Raw genomic sequence first — 25771 nt, forward strand, 5'->3', positions numbered from 1 at the left:
TTTATAATGGCAAATGATACTTTGAATATTACATGTTAATAACTTGATTGGAATTATAACCTTGAATTGACAGTTTGATACTTTGAAAATTTTGAGCCAGCCCTACCCCCAAGGGCTGTAGGGTGGGGCTCAAAGGAGTCAGTGTGCTAAAATTTCTTCATTTTCCTTGTTAAGAATCAGAGGTGCTAGTTTCAAATCCTTTTTAGTCTGAAATCTGTATGCTAGATATTGAGTAAGGTGGTTTTATTGTTTTTTGTCACTTTGAATAATGTTCATGTTAAAAACAAAATCAACTCTCTGTATAAATATATCAGGTGACCGTTAAGGCCCATGGGCCTCTTGTTTAGATAACCATCTTTTGTCAAAGTGAGTTGTTGCTATGGTGCAACTTCTGCTGTCTGCCTATCATCTGCATCATTGCCACTCATTTGCAACTTCTTTTCAGGTTCTGCAATGCCAATCCATACAAAATAAATATGAAATGATCCAATTATAGTTATACCAAAATCTTTTGTTTTCTTCATTGTTTTCTTTGATTGGTGCTGATTTAAGCAGTCATTTTCTGCATCAGAAGACCCACCAGGTAAATTTAAGTCATCATATCTTGGTACAAAGTTGAGGAAGGATAAATTTGAATGAAGGTAAAATTCAAGTTTGATATGCAATCCCAATATACAAATGTATCAGAATAAACAGGTAATCGTCGCAATTGAATGACATTGCCCAACTTTCAAGGTCACAGGGGTCAAATGTCTTAAAATCCTTCTTTTCAACTTCTTTTCAATAACCAAAAGGTCCAGGCTCATGATATTTGGACTGTAGCATGCTGGGATGAAGGGCTACCAAGTCCCAGTTCAAATGAATGACCTTGACTAACTTTTAAGGTCACAGAGGTCAAATGTCGTAAAATCTTCTAACCACTTCTTCTCAATAACCAATAGGCCCAGGGTACTGAAATTGGGCCTGTAGCATGCTGGGATGAAGGGCTACAAAGTTTGTTCAAATGAATGACCTTGACCCACTTTCAACCTAATGTCCTTGTTCGACATTCAAGGTCACAGGCTTCATATGTTTAAATCTTTTAATAGGTTCTTATGAATCAACCAATGATATTCTGCCTGTAGCTGTATTTTAGTCCAATATTAAGATTACAAGTGTGAGATTAATACCAGGTGAGCGATGCAGGCACATTGGGCCTCTTGTTTAGACATTTGACCCCTGTGACCTTGAATATGAGTGAAGGTCATTCATTTGAACAAACTTTGTAACCCTTCGTCCTAGCATGCTACTGGCTAAACATCAACACCCTGTGTCTCTTGGTTATTTAGAAGATGTCATTTAAAGATTTTAAACATATTTGACCCCTGTGACATTGAATAAAATTCAAGGTCATTCATTTGAACAAACTTGGTAGCGCATCATCCTAGCATGCTACTGGCAAAATATCAACATCCCAGGCTTTTTGGTTATTTTGAAGTCGTTGAAAGATTTGAACATATTTGATCCCTGTGACCTTGAACAAATGTTATGGTCATTCATTTGAACAAACTTAGTAACCCTTCATCCCATCACGCTATTGGCTAAATATCATCATCCTGTGCCTTTCGGTTTTAACAAAAGAATTTGTTTAAAAGTTTCAAACATATTTGACCCCTATGACTTTCAATAATAGTCAAGGTCATTTATCTAAACAAAGTAAATAGCCCTTAATCCCAGCATGCTACTTACCAAATATCAATATCCTAGGCATTTTGGTTATTCAGAAGAGGTTGTTTAATTTTTTTAAACATATTTGACCCCAGTGACCAAGAATATAATTCAAGGTCATTCATTTGAACAAACTTTGTAGCCCTTTATCCTAGCTTGCTACTGGCCACATATCATCCCCCTGGGCATTTCGGTTATTCATAAGAGGTCGTTTAAAAGATTTTAAACATATTCGATCGCTGTGACCTTGAATATAATTCAAAGTCATTCATTTAAATAAACTTGGTAGCCCTTCATCACATCATGTTATGGGCCAAATATCATCATCCTGCACCTTTTGGTTATTCAGAAGTTTAAAAGTTTCAAACATATTTGACCCCTGTGACCTTAAATATAAGTCAAGGTCATTCATTTGAACAAACTTGGTAGCCTTCATCCCAGTCTACTACTGACCAAATATCAACATCCTGGGCATTTCGGTTATTCAGAAGTTGTTTTAACTTTTTGACATATTTTACCCCTGTGACCTTAAATACAGGTGAAGTTCATTTATTTGAATAAACTAAATAGCCCTTCATCCCAGCATGTTTCTGGACAAATATCACCATTTTGGTCCTTTTGGTTATTCAGAAGAAGTTGTTTAAAAAAAAATTAAGACAATTGACCCCTTTGATCTTGAATATAAGTGAAGGTCATTCATTTGAACAAACTTGGTAGCCCTTCATCCCAGCATGTTACTGGTCAAATATCATCACCCTGTGCATTTGGGTTATTCAGAAGAAGTTGTTTTAAGTTTTTAACATATTTGACCCCTGTGACCTTGAATAAAGGTGAGGGTCATTTATTTTAACAAAGTTGGTAGCCCTTCATCCCAGTTTGCTTCTGGTAAAAAAAATCATCACCCTAGGCCTTGCGGTTATTAAGAAGAAGTTGTTTAAAGTAAAATATTGACGCCGGAAGACAGACTTGGTAACTTGAACTACGTGTAATGCAAAAGCAGAGTGAAAGATGGTAGTATATGTACTATGTACAAATAATGGTTCTGTCAAGTAGCTGAATTTTGGTAAAGCACCTTAAGACGCTTCCATCTATGAAGAGTATTTGATTCTACCATATCTGGATCTTGAGAAGAAGATTTTTGAAATTTTAGTCAATTTGACCCTTTTTGGCCCCACCCATCTGCCCCTTGGGGTCAGTCAGGGCTGATTTGTGCATATCATCGATCTGCTATCCAGTACTGATAATGCTAACCAAGTTTGAATTAATTCCAATGGAAAATAGACAAATGCTGGTTCAAAATGTGATTTCCCTATATAAACTATAGTAAAGTTTACGGGGGAAACGCGAGACCCCAGGGTTATGAAATTCACTATTTTGGGAAAGCACCTTAAGACCCTTCTATCTATGAAGAGTATCTGATTCTACCTTATCTGGGTCTTGAGAAGAAGATTTTTGAAATTTTAGTCAATTTGACCCTTTTTGGCCCAGCCCCTCAGGCCCCTGGGGGCTGCTGACCATAAAATTCACAATTTTGGTTGACCTTTAATTTGGCCATGGTAGGTTTCTGCAAAATTTCATTGAATTTGGTTTAGGGGTTTTGGAGAAGAAGTCGAAAATGTAAATCGAAGCCGGACATAAGGCGATCGCAATATTTCTCTAAAAATGGAGAACCTAAATTAGCAAGGATTGATTGTAGTCGACTAATACATGTTTTACCTCATTCCACAAGTCTATGGTCATGAACACAATCTTTAAACGCAACAGAAATGAAAACAAATCGATTCAAACAGATAAAGTGAACATTTATTCATGAAAATGATATTTCAGTACATATTGAAAATTAATGAATCAATTTTCAGCATGCATAGAAATTACTAGCACTTTTTCGTAGATCGAAGCTGAAAACACTTGAAGTGTTAGTGATATCACATGATTATTATACTAGAGTTTGTGTGGTGTTGATAACTGGTCATTTCATTTCTTTTGTTTCTTTTTATCTGCTTCTTCCTCTTTCTCTCGTTCTATTTCTGCGATGAATTTTTCTACTTCTTCCAGTTCTAACATCTGAAAAATACAACAAGTCCAGAAGATTACACCAGCCGCCTTTATCCGAAATAAATTGTCCTACAACTGCTTTTGAAACAAATGATCATGAAGGTCTAGAGAAATATGCACAGAGTCAGACCAGGATTTGAACCTTGGACCTCCGACTATGATCCTGTCACCCTAACCAACAGGGCTCCCTGGTGAACAGTTGTACCCCTGCCCAGGCACTATGTTATATCCAAGATAAAACTAAGTCCAGGTTTCTGCATGAAATGCAGTAAAATTCTCTAATGTTTTGCCTCTAGTAGGACTGAAATGCTTAATAAACTACATACCTGGTATGTAATTTTTAGCTCACCTGCCTGTAGTACTTTAAACATGTATCAAGCTGAGCGATACAGGCCCTCTGGGCCTCTTGTTTTAAGTTTTCGGAATGGAGTTATATGCAAACTGACTTTGAATTCTAGTACATTTAAATGCAGAACATTAAGCTTTCATTAAAGACCGATTCATTATTTCATATCAGTTCATACCAAACTTCTCTCTAAACTGTTAAAACTATATAGTTTAAATTATCCCTTGGACCTGCTAATGTATTAATTTTGCATACAATTTAGTTGTATCTGATGTGCAAACACGTAATACTACATCCCAGCATTAGAGATCATGGCTTTACCTTGAGAGGTTCGTTTTCCTTCATGATGGCCAGCTCAACATTTTTGGCACCTGACTGAACGACTTCAAGCAGGGCCTTGAGGGCCAGTTTGATGCACTCTTCCTGACTGCCGGCTACCTCCTCTGTGTAGTGTTTCTCGAGGAACTCTCGGACAGGCTTAGCACTACGACCAATGGCGTTCGCCTACAATAGATATACTGTCAATGTAATACACAATTTTATTGAAAAAAGGCCCACTTTTATGAAGACTAAATTCCAAACTCGCTAAAAGGAAGAAAAAGCCTATACATTTTTTTATTTTATTTTTTAAATATCAGTATCTGATGGTATAACAGGCCGATGCAAGAAGATTTTTTCTGCTTTTTTTTTTTTTGTAGTGGTAAAACAATTTAAAAACAATTCTGACAGTTCAAAGACTACTAGCTGAATTAATTAGAAAGTTTCTGTGTACTGGGATGTTCAGAAGACTGCCGTGTCTGATGTTACTACATGTAGTCATTGATTTGTCTGGTTTGACTGTTCTGGATTCTGTTCTATATTTACAATAACCAAAATAGCTAAATTGTCAATAATCAAATCCTGTTTTTGTTTTGTTCCTTCAAAATGTGTGTTAAAATGGTTATGACCATTTTGTCACACATTCTTTTCTCTACCCTCAACCTGATATATCAAAGCCACTGGATGAAAATGGTATGATATTAAAATGGTCACATTGTATTACCAGTGGATTTTAGTGGTTTCGCATGGAAACATCTATATTATACCTAGTATAACTTAAACATCTAGAATGGCTGCCAGGTCACTTATGCAGCTTTCAACTGTACACCAATTTTATCAATGACGTACACATAAGCATTGTGAAGAATCAATAATACAGACACTTCTGTATCCAAACACATTTCCTAGTGTTTCTTCAGTGTTTAACACAACTGGAAAGGAAATGTGTACGGTAGCATACATCCGTAAGTTCTACTGCAGAACAACACTGTACCTTCCACTCGTGGTATGTGCCTGAGGGGTCAGTTTGGTACAGATGAGGTGTTCCATCATAGTCAAAACCAATTATCAGTGCTGAGAGTCCAAATGGTCGCCGGCCATTACTCTGGGTATATTTCTAAAAAAAAACATGAAAATTGATTCATTAGTATTTTAAGGTTAAAAACCTTTGAAAAAACAAGTATGGACAAAATAAAATTATATTGTGTTATCGAGGCAAATCAAGTGTTATTTATATCATAGACATTGAAGTATAACACCTTTCCCGGTCAAATTACTGTGACAGTAGCCAGATGTGCCTAGGGAAACAAGAATACTGTAGCTCTGTCAGCCATGTTGTTTATCCGATCAGTCTCAAAAGTTGCCCTGCACAACTAAGGACCCAGGGAAACCGACATAAAATTTGAGAAAGATCCCTCAGGTACTTCTTGAAAAATAGTGATAACAAGAATAGTTTAAGGAAGGACGACAACAACGAACCAAGAACGCAGGGTGATTTGAATAGCCCACCATCAGATGATGCTTCTAAAATACTAAGAGTGATTTGCCCAAAACAAGTGTGTTGCTACCTGATCTCATTGTGTTACCTAACCAGTTTCGAAGTATATGTATTTTAGACAACTTTACAACTATTGAAAACTTAATGTGTTGGTCATTCTTTTCTGTTGTACCTGTATCAGTTGATAATGTGATGTGTGATGCTTAACTATCCTAGCTGAGAAATGTTTAGTGTGAGGTTTATCAATATTAGTTATGTTTCGTATGACTTTCACCTATTTTAGTCGAACAATGCACAGTACCAGCATGTTTACCTGTTTTAGTTGAGCTATGTGTCGCGTGATATACTCCAGTGTGACTGGATCCTCCACTATAAGTTTGTGACTTTGACATTCTGTACGTGCTCTGTTGATCAGAATCCTGGCATCTGCAGTCAAACCTTTAAAATACAAAACAGAAATTGTTCTATAGCAGACATAATTTAGGAGTAATACTAGCTTTTTGATGATTCTAGTCTACTGTTCTTTGATTGAAGTTGCCATGCTAAACCACTATCCCAAATCGACAACATGGACACCACTTTGTTACAACTGAACAAGAGGCCAAGGTCAAAGGTCATCCTGTCAAGGTAAAAAACCTCTGATAGGTTACAGACAGGGTGTAACCTATCTGGTGCTGTGTGTATACGCTACCTATCGATAGACGAAATGAGTCGAGTGACTAATTCACTAGTTCTGCCATCAAAAGTACATAGTCACTAAACATAAAAGAAAGACAAGCATGCGGAAGGCATTCCTAGACGATTGCTCAAACATGTTTTGAAGCCATTACATGCATTAAACTAGAACTGTCATCCAGAGAATAACTTATACCCCCCGCAGATGCTGGTAGTTTATACATCATTTAGTAACCTTGACCTTAGGGTTTCCCTGTACAAGTAATTTCGCATTAAAGGCCTTAACTCCCTTAAAAAGTGTTGAAATCTGAAACCCGAGCCTTCGATTTTGTAATGACAAATTCCAGGGGTGCCGAGAGCGAAAGTGAGCGTAACCCCTGGATATCGAGGATGGTGTGAGAGAAACAAAGTATAGAGGTTTAAAGTGTTGCAAAGGGAACAGCTGATCAATTCTTGATTTTTCAATGTCCGCTAAGCAACTTCCTGATTATAAACAGATATTCTTATCATCAGAGGAAGACACAGAAGTAAACACACAATAACGTAGGTGGCCTCTTCATTATACACCTGTGACAATTATGCATTGACTAGAAATTAATTTGGAATATCACTTGTCAATTTGAATAGTAGTTTCCAATTTTCACTTGTCCATGTGCAAATTCAACTTACTCACTATTATTCAACAAGATAATCAATATCAAATTTAGACTAGTCAATTGAGCCAGTAGGTTTTAGAATCATTTGTCTAGTTGGAGATTTCACTTTTCTCAGTCTATCAGACTACCCTTATCGTTTTTAGCCCTGATACAGGAAGTCTATTCTTTCCTTCAATATTTGTAGGCAAATTGTATACAAGTCATAGTATAATACTTGATATCTTATAGTTAATTTAAGTTCTTCATGGTGCCTTCATGTTATCTGGTATATTGTGAATATGCATATGGCCACGAGTCTATGTCACCTTGTGTATATACATCATTACATACAAGACATTTCTCAAAATGACAAATAAAACAAGAGGCCCAGAGGGCCAGTATCGATCACTTGGATATCTAAGCAATCATGGCAAAATATTCTTCAAATGAGATTCAAGGGAATATGTCAGACCCAAAGGCCAATCCTTGTAGCATATCTGTATCAGATATTTCATGCCCAGCAATTTTATGTATGGTTATGGGGTGGGGATCTCAACAGTTTCCAAGCTGTGACTCAGAAACTAGGTCCCTAGTGTTGTGGCCAGACCCCAGGATCAATTCTAATATCAAAACTGCATTCGTCTCTTTTTGCCCAGCATTTGTATTTGAAGTTTTGGGGTGGGGATTTCAACCGTTTCAAAGTTATGACCCAGGGGTTAAGTCTGCAAGGATGGGCCAGACCCTGAATTGTATATATAGTTTTGGGGTGGGGATCTTAACCATTTCAAAGTAATGACCCAGGGGTTAAGTCTCCAAGCGTGGGGCAGACCCCAAAGCCATCCTGGAAGCATATGTGCATTCATCTCTTTATACTCAGCAATTGTATATATATATGGTTATAGGGTGGGGATCTCAACTGTTTCCAAGCTGTGACTAAGAAATTTAAACTAGTTCCCTAGGGGTTCGGTCAGACCCAAGGGTCTATTCTAATATCATGACTGCATTCGTCTCTTTATGCCCAGCATTTGTATATATAGTTCTGGGGTGGGGATCTCAACTGTTTCAAAGTTATGACCCAGGGACTTTGTCTCCAAGGGTGGGGCCAGACCCTAGAGCCACCCTCGAAGCAAATGTGCATTCTTCTCTTTATACTCATCAATTGTATATATGGTTATACGGTCGGGATCTCAACCATTTCCAAATAATAAACTATTTTTGGCCACACCCCTTAGCCTGGGGGGTCAGCCCCACCATTTGTACAATTTTGAATCCCTGCCTCCCATGAATGCTTCCAACTAAATATGATCGATATCCATGGCATAGTTCTACAGAAGAAGTCGTTTATAGCAATATAGCCATATTGCCCTCATTTGGCCCCGCCCAATCATTTGTACATTTTTTGAATCTCAACAACCTAGGGATGCTTCCAGTCAAATATAGCTCATGTCCATCTTTTAGTTCCAGAGAAGAAGTCGCTTAAAGCTTAAAGCAATATAGCCAAATTGCCCCTTTTGACCCGCTACTCCGCCCCCTGGGGGTTCAGCCCCACCATTTGTACACTTTGGAATCACCATCACCTAGGGATGCTTCCAGTCAAATTTAGTTAAATTCCAATCAGTGGTTAAGAATAAGAAGTCATTTAAAGAAATTGTTGACGTACGGACGATGGACGGACGTCAGACAGACGACACGACAGACGCCACGGTATGGCATAAGCTCACCTTGGTCCTTTGGACCCGGTGAGCTAATAAATCATCAATAACACTATTATACAAACCAGCGAATGCAAGGGCGACGTGGTCATCGATGAGAGCAATTTTACGCACAGTCCTGTCCTCCTGAAGCTTTGCAACTGCTTTCTTTTCTACTCCTAAAACAACTATACCTTTTCCCTTGACACCAACCTGTAAAAAATATATGGAAATGGTGGATCACATGGAGTAGATATTTTTTTAATTATGAAGTGATTTCTGGAAAAAAACACTATTTTGAGTTTTGGACTCATGTTCTTTGGTTTGAAACTGATAACAAAAGAAAGGGAAAAAGTAGATAGATAATAGAACTTTGTTTCAGCAGTTTATGTCACTTCATTTTGGACTCAAAACTAACATAGATCATGAGGTATCAATAACTTATTCATCCAGTTTGGGATATCCTTTTTTTCAGAAGAAGTCATTTGAAGCTTTTGACATATATGACCCCTGTGACCTTGAAAGTAGGTCAAACTAACTTTTGTTCTCACACTTTGTTGGGCTCTATTCCAGGAAGCCACCAGCCAAATATAAAGATTCTATACCTTTCAGTTCTTCAAAAGAAGTTGTTGGAAGCATTTGACATATTTGACCCCTGTGATCTTGAAAGTAGGTCAAGGTCATTTTCGTTCTAAAACTTTGTAGGGCTCCTACCAACAAAGCTTTCAGCCAAATATCATGACTGTAGGCCAGTCCGTTCTTCAGAAGTAGTTGTTTAAAGGAAAAGTTGACGGACGAGGACGGACAGACGGACGCCGCACCATGACATAAGCTCATTATTTATTTATTTACGATGAACACAAATATCCATATGAAAATTTAATAGCCGTTCAAAATTACCATCACTCAAAATCAGACGATTCTGAAATTTTGCAATAGAAGATGTTTTCAGCTAAAGCTTACCTCTACTTATGTCACCTCTCTATTAGATAGTGCTTATCTTTTAGGTTAAATATTTATTGTGTACCTGTGCATGTCTTTTATGTATCGGTTTTAATAGCTCATTAAAGCTAATGTTGTAATGTTTTTAATCATACCTACGTTAAATAAAACTTTTTATTTGATTTTTTGGGTATTGTTGAACTCTTACCAGGTTTTAAAAATTTATCGTACCATGAACGCTTGCAGAGACTAAACCTGCCAACCTTAGAACACTGAAGGAATAGAGGGGACCTGATCAACGTACTCAAAATAGTGAAGAAGATTTATGATGAACGAGTCACAACAAATATGTTCCAAATGGATACCACCAGCAGGACAAGGGGACACTCACAAAAAATATTCAAAAAGCACTGTAACCTAGACATTAGAAAAAACTTTTTCGGCTTCCGCGTAGTAGATACCTGGAACAACTTGCCGCAAGATGTTATAGATGCAGAGGATGTCAAACATTTTGAAAATTTACTGGACAATCACTGGGAATATACCAACAAATAATTAACTTAATTTTATATATACGATGAAAGACATGCTAATTGTACAACAGAAGTATATCATACTGTAAATATTGTAATATCAACTGATATGGACACAGAGGCTTACAGCCTTCGTCCATTATTTATCGTATTAAATCGTATTAAAAGTCCATATTTTTATACATCGAGAGAAAAAAACAGATAAGAAAACATGTAAGACAAAGTCGGATTAAACACATCAAACGAGTAGCAGTAAACATTTGGCGAGACTTGGTGTAAAGAGACACAATATATCACTAAAGTTCAGATGACAATGCAATTATGAACAGAAACTTGAGGGTGGTCATGTTTGAGACTCGTTTTTTATCACTGTAAAATCAACCAGAGATACGTGTTTTGTAGTTGACTTGGTAATTAAAACGTACGGCAGTAGACCCTTTCTTCACGGCTTCCTGTGCATATTCTACTTGGAATAAATGACCATCAGGCGAGAAAACGGTGATAGCACGGTCGTATCGGGAACTCATATTGGAAACTTTGTGGACCGCAGAAACCGGCGTTTCTGTGTCCTTAAAACGCTTAACGACTAAAACTGTTTATCACAAACATTTCTTCAGCCTAACATTACCAGCAAAAACAAAAAATATATTTTTTATGAAAAAATATTTTTTGGTTATTATATGATATATATTATATTCAAATAATTACAAATATTATATCATAGTCTTTTATTCCATTTCTTTAGTGATAGTATTAATAATAATCATTGGAAATCATAAAATAAGAGCCGGAACCCGGACGAAATTATTCGTATTTTATTTTAAACTCTGTAGCGTCTCGCTCAAAAAGTCACAAACACACTATTCTCTAATATACGATTGGTCGTTATTTAAATCTTATATTCACACTTTTCTAATTAGCTATTTAAACAGCAGTTTTATTCATTTCACAATTCATATGCGTATCATTTCCGAATAGTAAATACGATCGATTTCACAATTAGAAATTCCCTATTATTCGCTGCCGGTCCAATTTCTTTGTGTGGCTGGGCTGGGACGCGCTCAATTTTCTGTCGGATTGTGTTTGACACACATTACCGGCATCATGTCATTGACATTTGTGCAGCCTCAACAGAAGAAGGGGCCTGCACCCAACCAGGCGACCATTCAGAAGGTTTGTTTTCGTTATCCGTCGTTCTTTTGGAAGACACGTTTAGAGACATTCAGACGCAATATCATGATATGGGACGCGATCGCTCCCGGCGATTTGCCATAAAAATAGTTTAGATCAACTGTTCCGTGGAAAACAACCTTCAGCCATACATCGCAGAGTATGACAATGTCAGGCTACAGCGCCGCGTACAGTCTATTAAAACTGGCCGAAATCAATGGAGCATGCGATTTTGGTGTGTTAATCACCTAAAGTGACATTTCGGTCCGTGCACATTTGAAGCTTTGGTAAAATAAACGACAACTCGAAGTCGAATCAAACAGCATCTGTGGTACAGAGGTATTGGATTATTTGGACATCTTAAACAAAAATGAAGTCAAAAAAAATAATATTGATTTTCAACTTCAAATGGGCAATATTGCTTCATTTTAAATTATTAGTACAGTCAGATATACATGACTACAAAAAGCATACATTTAGATGTTTATTTTCATTTTTCATAAATGTTAAATACAATTTTTTACATCATTATTTAAAAAAGAAAAATCTTTTATTCATGGTAGATGGGTTGCAGCTCAAAAAATGGTTGACAGTTGCTTAGTCTGAATTATTCTGACGTTTTTTATGACTTATTTTAAATACCGGTCTGTCGTCGATAAATGTCAGAACTCCGGCTCTCTATAATATGCGGGAAATAAGCGCCCAGCGCCCGGGTCGCTCTTCAAACTGATATTTTAGAAACAAATCGTCACTTTCACACACATGTCGCACATGGATCGAAAGATCTATTCTTTATGCACAAGATGAACATAAAAGCTTATTTCCCGCATATTATACAGGGCCGGAGTTCTGACGTTAATCAATGAAAGACCGATATGAAAAAAAAGTCGATAAAACGTCAGAATAATTTGGACTAACAGTTGCTGTGCTGCGATTGAAGGAGTGGTTTCACCTTAGGAAACCATACCCAGGTTCATTGATCTTGCATCTGTCAGAGTCTTACTTATGATAAAATATTATCAAGATAAAAAAATACTTGTTACTTAGTTTAGAACCAAAAACCTGCAGCTGAAGTTTGGTACTAAAACAAATAACATTTATAGAACTGTACTGAAGACTGATATATTTAAGTTGCAAATTTGTTCTCAACATTTACAATTATAAGAATGAAGAAGGAATGTTAGAATAGAAAACCTACTGTACACAACCATCAGATATATGTGAAGGGTATCCTCGTTTAATGTTTCAGATGCTGGATGAAAACAATCAGCTGATACAAGCCATCGTTGATTACCAGAATAAAGGGAAATCTTCGGAATGTTTACAGTAAGTGTAAAACCTCGGTAATAGTACCTAGTAAATGTCAATTCAGTACTGCTTTATGTACACATTTTAGGTAACTACTTTGAATATTAACTTCATTCTCAGTGCTTGTAATCTGTTATAAGGATTTTGCTTTATGACATTTAATGATTTACGAGCTTTTTGCTTCAGATTTCAGCAGATGTTGCACAGAAATTTAGTGTACCTAGCCACCCTTGCCGACTCGAGCCAGAATATACAAGCGCTTCTACCAGTAAGTTGATCACCCAATTTTTGTAAGAATGGTGCATAACTTCAAAATCGGTACTGGAAAAAACGAAGATAGATTTTTTTTACCCAAAGGAAATATTTGAATTAATTGGTAGGATGACTGTCTGCAGCTCAGTCAAATGATCGGGGATGTAACTAGTTGTTTAAAAATAAAATTATGTCATAAGTCCCCTGCTAGTAAAACTATCTTGGAAGTAAACAGCTGTTGTAAGATGATTCTGTGTCTTTAGCCTCCTGCTCAGTCAAACTATCTGGGATGTAAACAGCTGTTGTAAGATTATTCTGTGTCTATAGCCTTCTGCTCAGTCAAACTATTTTGGAAGTAAACAGCTGTTGTAAGATGATTCTGTGTCTTTAGCCTCCTGCTCAGTCAAATTATCTGGGATGTAAACAGCTGTTGTAAGATTATTCTGTGTCTTTAGCCTCCTGCTCAGTCAAACTATCTGGGATGTAAACAGCTGTTGTAAGAATATTCTGTGTCTATAGCCTCCTGCTCAGTCAAACTATCTTGGAAGTAAACAGCTGTTGTAAGATTATTCTGTGTCTTTAGCCTCCTGCTCAGTCAAATTATCTGGGATGTAAACAGCTGTTGTAAGATGATTCTGTGTGTTTAGCCTCCTGCTCAGTTAAACCCAGCAGTGAATCAGCCTCAGCAGCCACAGCAGCCCCAAAACTCACAGATGAACCAAATGCGACCCCCAGGACCAATGCAAAACCAGATGAATTCTGCAGGTATGTGTAAAAGTTTACGTATCAAAAACTTACATGATGATAATAAAAGTCAACACTGGCATTCACTCAATATTGACATGAACAAGTGTTCCCCTAAAATTGGAGTTTTCAGCTCATAATCTGACCATAGAATGTGACAAAGTTTTCATGACATCAGCAGCAACACATGTGGGCAGATCTATGCAAAATAATTCTGCTAATGAGACACAATTGTGTGACATCATCAACAGTTTCAGGCTGTTCTTCTAACTGAACTGATCACATGTTGATAATTTTTGGAAATGAAACTTATGTCCACTGAAAAGGACTAAATATAAGAAGAAAAAATATGTTTTGTCAGGTTATGAAATAATAACTCCAGTTGAGCACATGTAAATTTCACGTTCTATTAAATTGATGTGCATAAATGGAGTTACCACCTTAAAGCTGACAGTGCAAGTTAAAAAGCTTTAAATTGAGATTTTAAAAAAAAAATCAAAAATCCTAGTTTTGAGATCTTCCCCATCTCTTCTGACTATCGTTTCTAAGGATGTGCCAACATTTTAGTTTGTCCTTGCTTGGATTATGGGTCTCGCTGGGTAAAACTGTCAAACTGGTTATCATTCTACAACTGACCGTCTTGCGCATCCTGATCGGCAACCGATATAAACAAATCAAACGCACTCACCTGAAGACTTTGAAACACTGCCAAGCTGGTTGCTATTTATTGCACATTCTCGAAAATCGTGTATCCAAAATAAAAGCTATATAACTGAAAACACTTCTACAAATTCCATATATATCATCTGTCTTTCATGTGCATTGAACTGCACCAACACACAAAACTTTATTATGAACTCGTAGTCTTTGTCAATGTGAAATTTGATAATTGAGCTGTTCTCATGGAAATGATTGGAATTAGTGTTGTTTTCACACAGATGGTTATAACTAGTTGGATATCTAAAAGGTAGGCATCAACGTTCGTTGCATGTTTGCTTCTTTCAGGGCCGGTTATTTATTTGGGGGGGGGCAGGGATTGTGCATTAGATATTTTAATTGGTCTTATTTTACTGCTATTTCCACTTTTCTTAGATAAATGCTATCTTTCATGTGTTCCATTTCAATTTTATTCAACTGATCTGATACAAAATGTTGGTAAAAAAAATGTGAAAGTGTTTTATATATATCGTATAGTAGTGTCACCTTGCGCACAGCCACATATTGAACAAATGATAACCGATTTGACAGATAATGCACTTTTTATACCCAGCGAGACCCATACTCGTTACCAAGTAAGGGCAAACTAAAATGTCGGAAGAGATGGGGAAGATCTCAAAACCAGAAAAAAATATCCTTTTTTTTTTAAATCTCAATTGAAAGCTTTTTAACTTGCACTATCAGCTTTAAGTATTTAATACTCCCTAGCAGTCTGAGTAACAGTATATGATGTTAAATCTCTGACATATTTATCAAAGAAAACCTGATTACATTTTACAATACACAATTGGTTGATAGTATTGAGTGACCACATGTTTATCACTACAGGAGGGCCAGGTAGTGGTAACCAGATGATGACACCCAGCAGTGGTGGTAACATGACTCCCCCAACAAGCCAGGGAATCTATCCCCAGGGATCAGGTGGGTCAGGCCCACAACAACAGCCAATGCCTGGGTCTGGGGGCTACCCTCGCCCCGCACAGCAGATGGGTGGCCAACCACCCATGGTGTCGCAGTCAGGTTCATACAGTAAGTACCCTTTGTGTGATGGAAATAGGATAAAAAAGTTACATATTCATCAGCTTTACTAATTCAGAACAAAAAATTGTGTAGAGATAATATATCGACAAAATCATTTAAATTTATCTCATCATCTTTTGGTAAGAAACTATAAAGGCCTCTGTGTTTCAGAATTTTTTGTCACTTTTAAATGATATGTACTGTTACATTGTTTCATAGGCTTGTAATTGTTAATGTTTATAAAATATTGATAATAGCTAAACTGGGAAACTAGACAATTATTTGCATTAATTCTTATTCAAACTAACCAAATTTCTTTTTCACATAGTATAATGTGTCGACAGAGCTAACACTGTGTTAGCTCTTCATATTTCATGAAACAGAAAACTCCAAAGTCCGATTTTGAGTCCTGAAATTTTGAGTGGGACTGAAGATATTTTGAAAGTCTATTATGTTACTTTGGACTGAAAACATAATTACTTAGGACTAACAAAATCTGTGGGAAAGGTCAGAATTTTTTCTTTGCATGTGTGAAGTTTTCTTCCTACTCTCTCAAGTTGTGGGATACGAGTGTGGAAAATCTAGTTTACTAACCATCACTGTAGATCAATAAAGTTTATTTTGGGTTTATCCATGTATTAGTGAAATGGCTTTCACTTTTAAACTTGGGCAAAATGGAGTTCTCATTTAATGAGTGTAGCCTTCGCTGCGATAAATATACAATTTTCAAGCCCAGAGTTTTTGTTGTTTGAGTAAGGCATTCACTAAACGTAGATCTAACATTAGATTACACTAACACTACATGGTGATTTGGGGTCTGGGTGACGGGGTTGTCTGAAGAAAGGAAATAACAGGTACTCTTTACACATACAGGAGGGGCCTGTGAAATATAAATCTGTGTCCCTCATTTGTCAGATCTGGAGAACAACGGGATGTTTTAAATCCCAAGCAGGGGCTTATCACCAGATTTATGTATCACTGATAAAACATATGTCCCCCACTTAATGATCTGGTATGACATTTCCTTTACAACATGTGAACACAAAAAAATCCCATTTGACAAACCACAATGTCACTTGAATTAAAAAAAAACATGCAGTTAAAACATACATTTCAACAGTTGTATCGACCATTTACTTATTCACCCTTGAAGACATATTTGAAGTCTTCCAATTCAAAGGTTGGAATAATCCATTATGAAATTTCAGGGGTGAATGAATTAACTTATGTCAGATAGATAATGTACATGCATTTTAAATTAGGAGACAGTTTGTATAGTTTATATCCAGAGTATGAAATGTTCTTGAGTCTGTTTTCGTATCCATTCAGGGGTGTACAATTCCACTAGCCCGACACCCGGTATTTGGTGAATTTATTTAAGGGCTAGTGAAAATAATGAGAATTCACAATAGAAATATAGGTTGGGCTAATATTATTTCTTAAAATATGCCTGCGGGCAAGTATGCTAAATATGAAAATGAACACCCCTGTCATTGGACCATGTATGCCATGTCCCTACCTTCAAATGTTAATGATGTGGTGATGTATTTCCTCTAGGACATTCAGACAAGAAAATTGTCCCACTCGACAAGCCACATCGTCACTCGACTCAAAAAGACACCAACAGTGACGTCACCAAACATGGCTTACCCAAAATAGGTGAACTTTTAGCATGCAGCACACATGATACATGTCAACAGCTGTGTTGGCCAGTGTTTTCTCCAGAGAGGAAGGGCAGTCTTGTTTTCAGTTTTGCAATTACCAACTATATTAGATTGTCAATTTAGAGGAAACCGGTATCCCGATCCATAAGATAATGTTTTAAAATATAAGAGTTACCTCCCTTTATTTTACAAATATATATAACATTATTTTGTTTGGTTCATCATATCTGTATAGTTTTAATAAGAGCCATTTCCACGGTGTGATGCTGCAGAAAACACTGTTTACAGCAAACAAGTACAGGGTTCATACAGATTCCCCCAAAAAAGTTCAAGTTTGATATTGTCCAATCAAGTACATGAAAATTGCTTGATGATTTTTAGTCTCTGGCCAATCCAAATCTACATGTGCAGTAAGATTGTTAGGTAGCTCTACATTTGAAAATCTATGAAAATATATTCGTCCTTTGAAAGAATATACTTTGTAAAGCAGAGATAAAATATTGATTGAATTTGAAAGGGAAAGCGTCAGTTTTTTGTGCTTTAACATGCCTGAGGACTTGTGCATAATTTCTGTATGAACCCTGATAGACTTTGATTTCTTTTTGTACTGATATTTAACTGGTCTCACTTTGAAATATATTTATATAAGTTGCATCAGACTCAAAAATATTGAAATCATGTACGTGTATAATATCTAGCAAATTTCTGTTGATGAAAAGCAGTTTGATATAAATTGGACCAATATTTTTCTTTCAAAGCCTGTTGAAAAACTAAAACATTAAGGTTGATGAGTTTGTTCTGTTGTAGAATACATTGTACTTAGACTTGCTTTAAAAATTATGCAGGAGTTAAAAGTAGTTTTCTTTAATACTGACCGTAGATGAATTAGTGGCTGCTGACAGAAACTACTTTGATACAGATTTCATTACGTTATAATATACTTGAAGAGAAAAAAATGACATCGTTATGTTTTTTCATAAATAATTTGGTAGTTGTACAGTTAAGTTTGTACCTACGATGGATGAAATGTATGCAGAACTCCTGGCTCACATTCAAGGCATTCAAGTACACAGGCAAAATATCCTAACTTGAATAAATTTCCTTGGTTTGTAATTAAAGAAGTAGTACAATTTTCCTCTATTCGAAGACAACTCAAATTCACTGATGTCACAGAAGGAATCAGTTATGAATAATGTACAAAATATATATCTGGGTGAAAAAATTCCAACCTAAAATTTCAGGATACGTCTTCAAATGTACAAGATTTCAGGAGGTTTAGATCCTTTAAATTTATTTGACAAGCATTGAGATGTTCAGATATTTTGCCTGTGAATATCCGGTCCTTCCCTTAAAACATCAAACCTGAAGTTGCATCATTAATTATTTTATTAACAGATCAAATGCCATCTGGTATGTCAAACACTCAAAACTACAACATGCCGCAACAGAGCGGCTACCCCAACCAACAACAGCCAATGATGTCCCAGAATCAACCCATGATGCCACAGCAACAGTCGATGATGTCACAGCAACAACCTATGATGTCACCGCAACAACCGATGATGTCACAAAATCAGCCAATGATGGGACAACAGCAGCCAATGTTGTCAGGCCAGTCAACTGGACAGAGTGGCTCCATGATGAATCCTCGCCAGATACAGGGAGCCTACAGGCGTCCTGGTACAGGTACCTTGTCAAACATCCAGTACTTGCATACTGAAAATTGATATCATGTGTATTTTAGGCCAAATAAAATTAATTACTTGGTTCTCAGGTCAATTTTTTTCAAAAGAGATGCAGCAGGGCGGTAATTTTTTTCTTTTCATTTTACATGGAAAAAACGAGACGTGAGCAATTTTTTTTTATTGTGTAGTTTGTAAAAAGTTCATTGTGGGCATTACCTTGTCTTTTTATAGTTATGTAGAGACCCGTCATCCAGACGAGAATCACGAAACACCCACCCATTCCTTATTTGTACCGAAATGAGCGCCATTTGTACACAAGACTAATAAGTCATAATCATTTTAAAGCTTGCCTGTATCTCAATCCTTTTTTAGTGACTTGGGTGACTAACAAGTAAAAACGACATGCGGACCAATTTTCGGGATTTATTATTATTAAACGATTATTTTTTTATTACTTTCAAGATAAAATAGGCAATGCAGTGCCCTAAAATGAAAAGCGCACGGGCCTGAGAACCAAGTAATCAATTTTGTTTGGCCTTATAAGATAAATTATTTTGCATTTAGTCGGAAATCTTCATTCCCTATCATGAAATTTATACATTGTAAATAGAGGACCTAAAATTCAGTAGGATTCAATGAGGGTAGCTTCAGCAGGCTCAATTTAAGGTCAAGTGTGATGGGAACAAGCTTTGAGTTTTTCTGTCTTAAAATTTACTTAAGGATTGAATTCTGTTTTGTTGAGGTTTATGGGGTATAAACCTCAATGGGTCTTGAGACAAATTCAAAATGAACTGCGAACCCCATAAACCTCAACAAAATGGGATTCTATCCTTATATTTACATTCAGAGTGATATTGATACTTGTTCGGATAATTTCTAAAATATCGGTCTTGTGCAAGTCTAACACCACGGAAGGTATCAAAACTTATGACGTCATAACTCACTTTGAGATGTCGTCCTGGTAAGATGTAAGCAAATTAAGATGTTAATTATATTTTGAATTCAATTGAATACTTCTGACAAAAAATAAATAAAATTAAAACAATCTAAGAATGGAACTACTTCCCACGTTCCGCGGAATAACAGAGTAATCAGGTTGATAATATGCTGATGTATTCATACGCCAACTGAAAAGTTCATTGAAAAATAACCTTTAAAATGTTAAGTAGGTATATTGAGTCCAAGTTCAGTAGAAATGTAAATATTTAATGATGAATAATAACACTTTTTGACATAAAGGGCATTGATATACATCCCGCTACGTAAAATAATTATTTCATTGTTGCAGAGTTACTGCCCTTCAATATACTGGCACAATGTTTAACAATGGTTGCAAGGGCATAACATAAAACAGTTCTTAAAAGAGTTTTTTGACATATTTCAAAAGTATATTGTAGTATGTTTACTTTTGTTCACATTAGATTTAATATTATCATTCAATTTTGGTTGATATTCAATTTTTCCATCCTTGATCTTTAAACACGAACACTATGGACCAGGCTGTTGTAGGTTTATCATTGCTTTCACCTTTCCAGGTCAGTACGGACCACAGCAGAATTTTTCCGGGCCACAACAGTACCCCAACCAAACCTCCTACAGCCAGGGAAGTCAAGGGCAACAAAACATGCCGCAAGGTCAAGCCTACAACCAGAACTCCAATATGCCACAGTCTCAGTATACAGGTTTCCAGGGCCAAAATCCTCAGCAAAGATTCAACCCTTACTTGCGTAACCAAGGCAACATACCTGGCAACCAGATGGCTGGTGGACCAATGGTGAGTCAGGGTCAGAGCCCGGGACCAATGCCTGCCCCCATGCAAGGTCAAAATCACATGGGTAGTGGACAGATGCATGGTCAGAGCAACATGGGAGGTCAGATGCCACAGGGTCAAGGTCAAACGCCCAATCAAATGCCAAGTCAAATTTCTGGACAAAATGCTATACCAAGTAGTGGACCAATGGGAGGACAGATGCCGAACCAAGGTCCAATGCCATCACAGGGGTCTATAGGTAACCAGATGCAAGGCCCGAGTCCCATGAGTGGATCTATGCCTTCCCAAGGCCAGATGAGTGGACCAATACCAGGCCCAGTTCCCGCTGGAGGTCAGATGCAGAACCAAGGCTCATTTGGTTATAATTCCCCCCAGTACTGAAATAAAATGTCATGTAGATCTGAAACGTAAGGTATTGTATGTGGATATTCTGAATTGAATCGTTTTCAAATTTTGTAGCAATGAGCAGTTTTAACTGATTCATGTTGTATAGTGAAGAAGAAGGATAAAGAAACCTTCATTTTGATGAGGAATCCTCGTGAATGCTAGATATTCCAGGACAAATTTTCTGTTGTCTTTGATAATTGCATTTCATTTGCCAAACTTGTGAGCATTTATTATTTACAGATTAATTGTACATACATCTGCTTTGTAAATATTCCTATTATATTCTGTGTACAGGAAGGATGGAAATATGTAAAGCTGATTTTGCAATGGGTATTTGTTTGGGTACCATTGTCTTGATCAGGCTCTGCAAGATTAATAAAAATTGGACATAGGTGTCAGCCTCCATAGAGGGAGAACGTGTGTGAAATGTAACTGAAACTGCTTTGCTCAATTTATCTTTCTCTCTTTTTTCGTATCAAAATAACTCCAAATAGCATTCATTTGATTCTGACACACCTGTTATGATCATTGCAAACACCCTGCTGTAAGTAGGAGATCATTTGACCACAGGATGTAGATTTTGAGTTTGTGTGAGTTTGGACTTGAATGAGGGAGTTTCAAGGGAGATTGGTAATTTTTTGTCAAAATGAGAGAGTCTCCCTCCTAATGAAGGAGAGGTTTGACAGCTATGATTGGACTGATGCTAAAATGTTTGTAAGATAACTGAAGTTTATATGTTTGTTTAGACCCTGGTTGGTCTAGTCAGATAGTTTTTTGTCAAAACGAGAGAGTCTCCACCCTAGTGAGGGAGGGTTGACAGCTATGATTGGACTGATGCTAAAATGTTTGTATGATAGCTGAAGTTAATATATATGTTTAGACCCTGGTTGGTCTAGTCAGAAGGTTGTTAGTGAGGTACCTTCTACCTATGAAATAGAGGCAAGAGAATCTTATATTTTGTACAGAATCTTAATGGATTGTTAACGATAATAATCCAAACAACACGTGGCCCAAGTGGAGGAGGACAGTTGTTTGTTATAAAGCAAGGATTAAGCTGGTCAATGTTTTCAGATCTAAGATTGCTGACACAGTCACTTGTGTTATGAATTTATTCTCATTTAAATATTCATGTATATTCTGCAAGACCATTGTAAGGTTTCCCTGTTTACACTAGATAAACCTGTGCAATTCTTAGAAATGTAATCAAGATATTGGCCCCTCTCATGTTTTATCTCCACAGGTATCATAAATGTTATTCCATAATTGAGATAGATTTACTATTCCTAAATATTTGCATGTGTATTGATTAAAATATCAAGTTGAAATGAATTTTAATCAAATTGATGCTGTAACTATGCATTGTACATACAACGTGTTAATTTGTTGTTGTTTGTATTGTAACAAAAAAGACTGAATAATGTACCCTGATGTGTTAAACTGTGTACAGTTGAGACCTATTAAAATCCACATTTTTCCTTGCTACAGCATATATATATATATTTTTACCACTCTCAGATCATTGTGGTATATGACCTTCCAGAGTTTTGATTGGTCGATAAGACGACTTTTTCCACACGCTTTTTGCCACGTGCTGCTTTGTTTATGTCGTCTGCTGTCAACATCCAGCAAATGTTGGTGAGGTTATGCGATGGGGGGAAAGGGGGGTTATTAAGGCAATATTAAAAGAAGATGATACTTAAAGATTTGATCGCTAGTTTCAGGCAAAATTGCTAAAGGCACTCGGTATCATTTCGACATCGCACCGTTTGGTGTCCATGTCGAGAAACCAAAACAAGATCTGTCAGTGTCGGAAAATATTTCGTTCTCCCAACGTCCCGTTATCGCTATTTGGAGGGTCTGACTATGGCTGAACTTTCACTATAAACGTCAGCCATAGAACAATTATGAAGAAACGTTCCAAGCCTATGGTTTTGGACATTGACGGCGATTAGTTCGACTTTATCACTTGGCGGGAAGCAGACATCGTATGATTTGCATACGCGCATATAATCTGAGGTTAATTTATATAAACCGATACTACATACTCTCAATACTTAAAGACGTTCATCTACTATAATTTTTGCATGAAGTTGTTGCCAAAACATTTATTTTAACAATTATTAAATTTGTAAAAAAAAAAAGTCATTTTTGAATATTAATGAGTGACTTTTTACATATGGTTCATATCACTACGCCAGCCTTGCCAACAAACATGTGTGTATGTTATTCAAATCAGGTCACACTCCAGCTGTTACGACCGAGATTGTGGTAGAAGCAGATCACACGACTCGTGGTTGTTGAGTATGGTATTTCACTCAAGTTGGTTAATTTTCAAAAGTTAACTTACTCGAGTGAAATAAATACCATATTCAACAACCACTCATTGTGTAACCTCTATTTACACACTTTTCATGTCAAATCTTGTCGAATATTTAAAGAGATCAAATCAAGCAAAATTACTTTTGTTTACAATAATGTGTGAGGGAAAATTAAGTATTTAAGGAGGCACGGTAGTCCAGTGGTAGGACGCCGGGCTCATGACCGAGGATTGCGGGTTTGCGCCACTGCAAGGCAATGTGTTGTATCTTTGAGCAAGATGCTTTAATCCGCTTTTTCCAGTCTACTCAGCTGTAAATGAATACATGGTTGGGCAGTGCTAGAATTGTTGAATGCTAGCTGTTGGCGCCGAAATGACAGCTCCGGCTGTATGCTCCCCAGGGAGTTGAGAAAAGTTTTGGCTGGTTGCAAAGACCCTATAACCACGGATTATAATTTGTGATCCGCTTTGAGACTACCTACAAATAAGGTTGTGATAAAGCGGTATATAAGAACCTCGAATTATTATTATTATTTAATCAATCACTTATGTCGACTTTACAAGTTTTAATGCATGCTTGATATTTGAGCAGATATCTAGTTTCTATGATAGAATCTATGATGTAATTATGTATCTACTGTACATGAAAAAAGCACGTATTATATGGCAAAACAGGAATTTCATATAAAGTGACAAAACTGATGCTATTAAAATTTTATATGCGCTTTACTTTAAAATTTGGAAATTGGCTCAAAATTTGAATTCAATGTCAAAATCATCAACATTTCTTTATGTACTCGTGTTGTTAATAAATACCAAATTAATTACATTTACCTTTTGGTATTTCACTGATTCTGGTTTGCGGGTACTTGCAGCATATTTTTATTTCCCAGATGCATGTATTGTAATTTGTATAGGGTGTTTGTATACTGTTTGTAAACTTTATAATCCTGTACTCTTAACGTTGTATAACCCAGTATGTATAACATAAGTAGCTGTATATTATCTCCTATGTAAAGCGACACCATTGTGATGTTATAATCCTGTACTCTAAACGTTGTATAACCCAGTATGTATAACATAAGTAGCTGTATATTATCTCCCATGTATAGCGACACCATTGTGATGTTATACACGTAGTTGGGAATAAATGGTGTTCATACAATGACCATGTTGTTGTGTTCTGAGATATTACATGATAGTGCCTGCTGGTGATCAGGGTGCCTGTCAACACTATTGTATCTGGAAAATGTCTCAGAATTAAGTCTGAAGTTTGAACAATTTCACATGTAGATACACAGCGATATGTAGATGTGCAGTAGGGTAATAGAATTGGGGAAGGGCAATATAGTGTCACAAATGCATTGTATTCCCCTATCTGACCCTCCAGTGTTGTGATACCCTACATGAATAATGCCATATTTCCCGGATTCTAAAGTTCAAGATGGCTACCAGTCAAGTCACTGTTACTAAAATAGACAAGAGGTCCATGGGCCTTAACGGTCACCCAAGTCCTACAGTATCAGTTTCAGTTAAATTGGCCTATTTGACCTTGTTTTTAAGTTTGAAATACCTGCTAGTCATTTTCAAAATAGCGGCTGTGGCAGCCAAATTGTATTTCTGATTAACCCAAAAAAATAATGACACTTTGTCAGGACCATGAATCGATCATTCCTACCAAGTTTCAGTTCAATTGGCCCAGCAGAACTTGACTTGCAATTTTGAAATAGCTTTTCAAAATGGCGGCCATATTGGATTTCTGATCGACCCGAAAAATAACAACACTTTGTCAGGGAGATGTCAGTAACCTTCCCATGAAATATTAATGAAATCCCTTTGCCAGTATTTCAGCTTAAGTTGAAAATGTAAAATGTTAACGGACGCACGAAGCACGACAACGCACGAAGACATATATAGCGTATAGCTAAAGCTCAGGTGACCTAAAAAGGGGATATTCAGTACCACATGTTTTTTGGTTTGATTTTGTTTAACATCCTATTCATAGCTAAGGTAATTTAAGGACGTGCTTCCATGTGTTGTATTTGCCTCCTTGCAATAGTGCTACTTCAATGAAATACCAAGCCAAAGGCACCCTGGTCACATTATACTGACAAGTCAACAAGTAAAACAGTTGTTGCCATTACCCAAAATGCCAAACATTAAGCAGAGAATGACATCTACAATTTTTTAAGGATTTTGGTATATCCCGGCACTTATTGAGGACAGAACCCATAGATTACATCATTTGGGCAAAAATTCCACAGTAAGGACAAAAGTGAGGTATTTATGAGGAAGGTGCTAAGAAAGATAACAGTTGTTAGAAAGTAAAGAGAAAA

At 36.7% G+C, this 25771-nt stretch overlaps 2 protein-coding genes across 3 annotated transcripts; one reads left to right on the forward strand and one right to left on the reverse strand.

Annotated features, from left to right (window-relative positions):
* Positions 1-3492: 3492 nt before the first annotated feature.
* On the reverse strand, positions 3493-10965 carry LOC110450825 (proteasome subunit alpha type-7-like). The gene is made up of 6 exons (XM_021498578.1): positions 10826-10965; positions 9012-9138; positions 6238-6362; positions 5421-5543; positions 4430-4612; positions 3493-3771 (listed from the first exon to the last, which is right to left on the reverse strand). Exons 1-6 carry the CDS (start codon positions 10925-10927, stop codon positions 3682-3684), a joined length of 750 nt encoding a protein of 249 aa, XP_021354253.1. The 5' UTR covers positions 10928-10965; the 3' UTR covers positions 3493-3681.
* A 454-nt stretch (positions 10966-11419) lies between these two features.
* Positions 11420-24603, forward strand: LOC110450826 (protein SSXT-like). Of its 2 annotated transcripts, XM_021498579.1 has the most exons (8): positions 11420-11573; positions 12820-12896; positions 13065-13146; positions 13778-13895; positions 15420-15620; positions 17169-17270; positions 18671-18961; positions 20496-24603. In XM_021498579.1, exons 1-8 carry the CDS (start codon positions 11505-11507, stop codon positions 21110-21112), a joined length of 1557 nt encoding a protein of 518 aa, XP_021354254.1. In that variant the 5' UTR covers positions 11420-11504; the 3' UTR covers positions 21113-24603. The 2 variants fall into 2 exon arrangements, with proteins under 2 accessions (XP_021354254.1, XP_021354255.1); XM_021498580.1 differs by lacking the exon at positions 17169-17270.
* The last annotated feature ends 1168 nt before the right edge of the window (positions 24604-25771 follow it).

Source organism: Mizuhopecten yessoensis, unplaced genomic scaffold (genome assembly GCF_002113885.1).
Source record: "Mizuhopecten yessoensis strain PY_sf001 unplaced genomic scaffold, ASM211388v2 scaffold5519, whole genome shotgun sequence".
In the NCBI taxonomy this organism is placed as follows: Eukaryota; Metazoa; Mollusca; class Bivalvia; order Pectinida; family Pectinidae; genus Mizuhopecten; species Mizuhopecten yessoensis.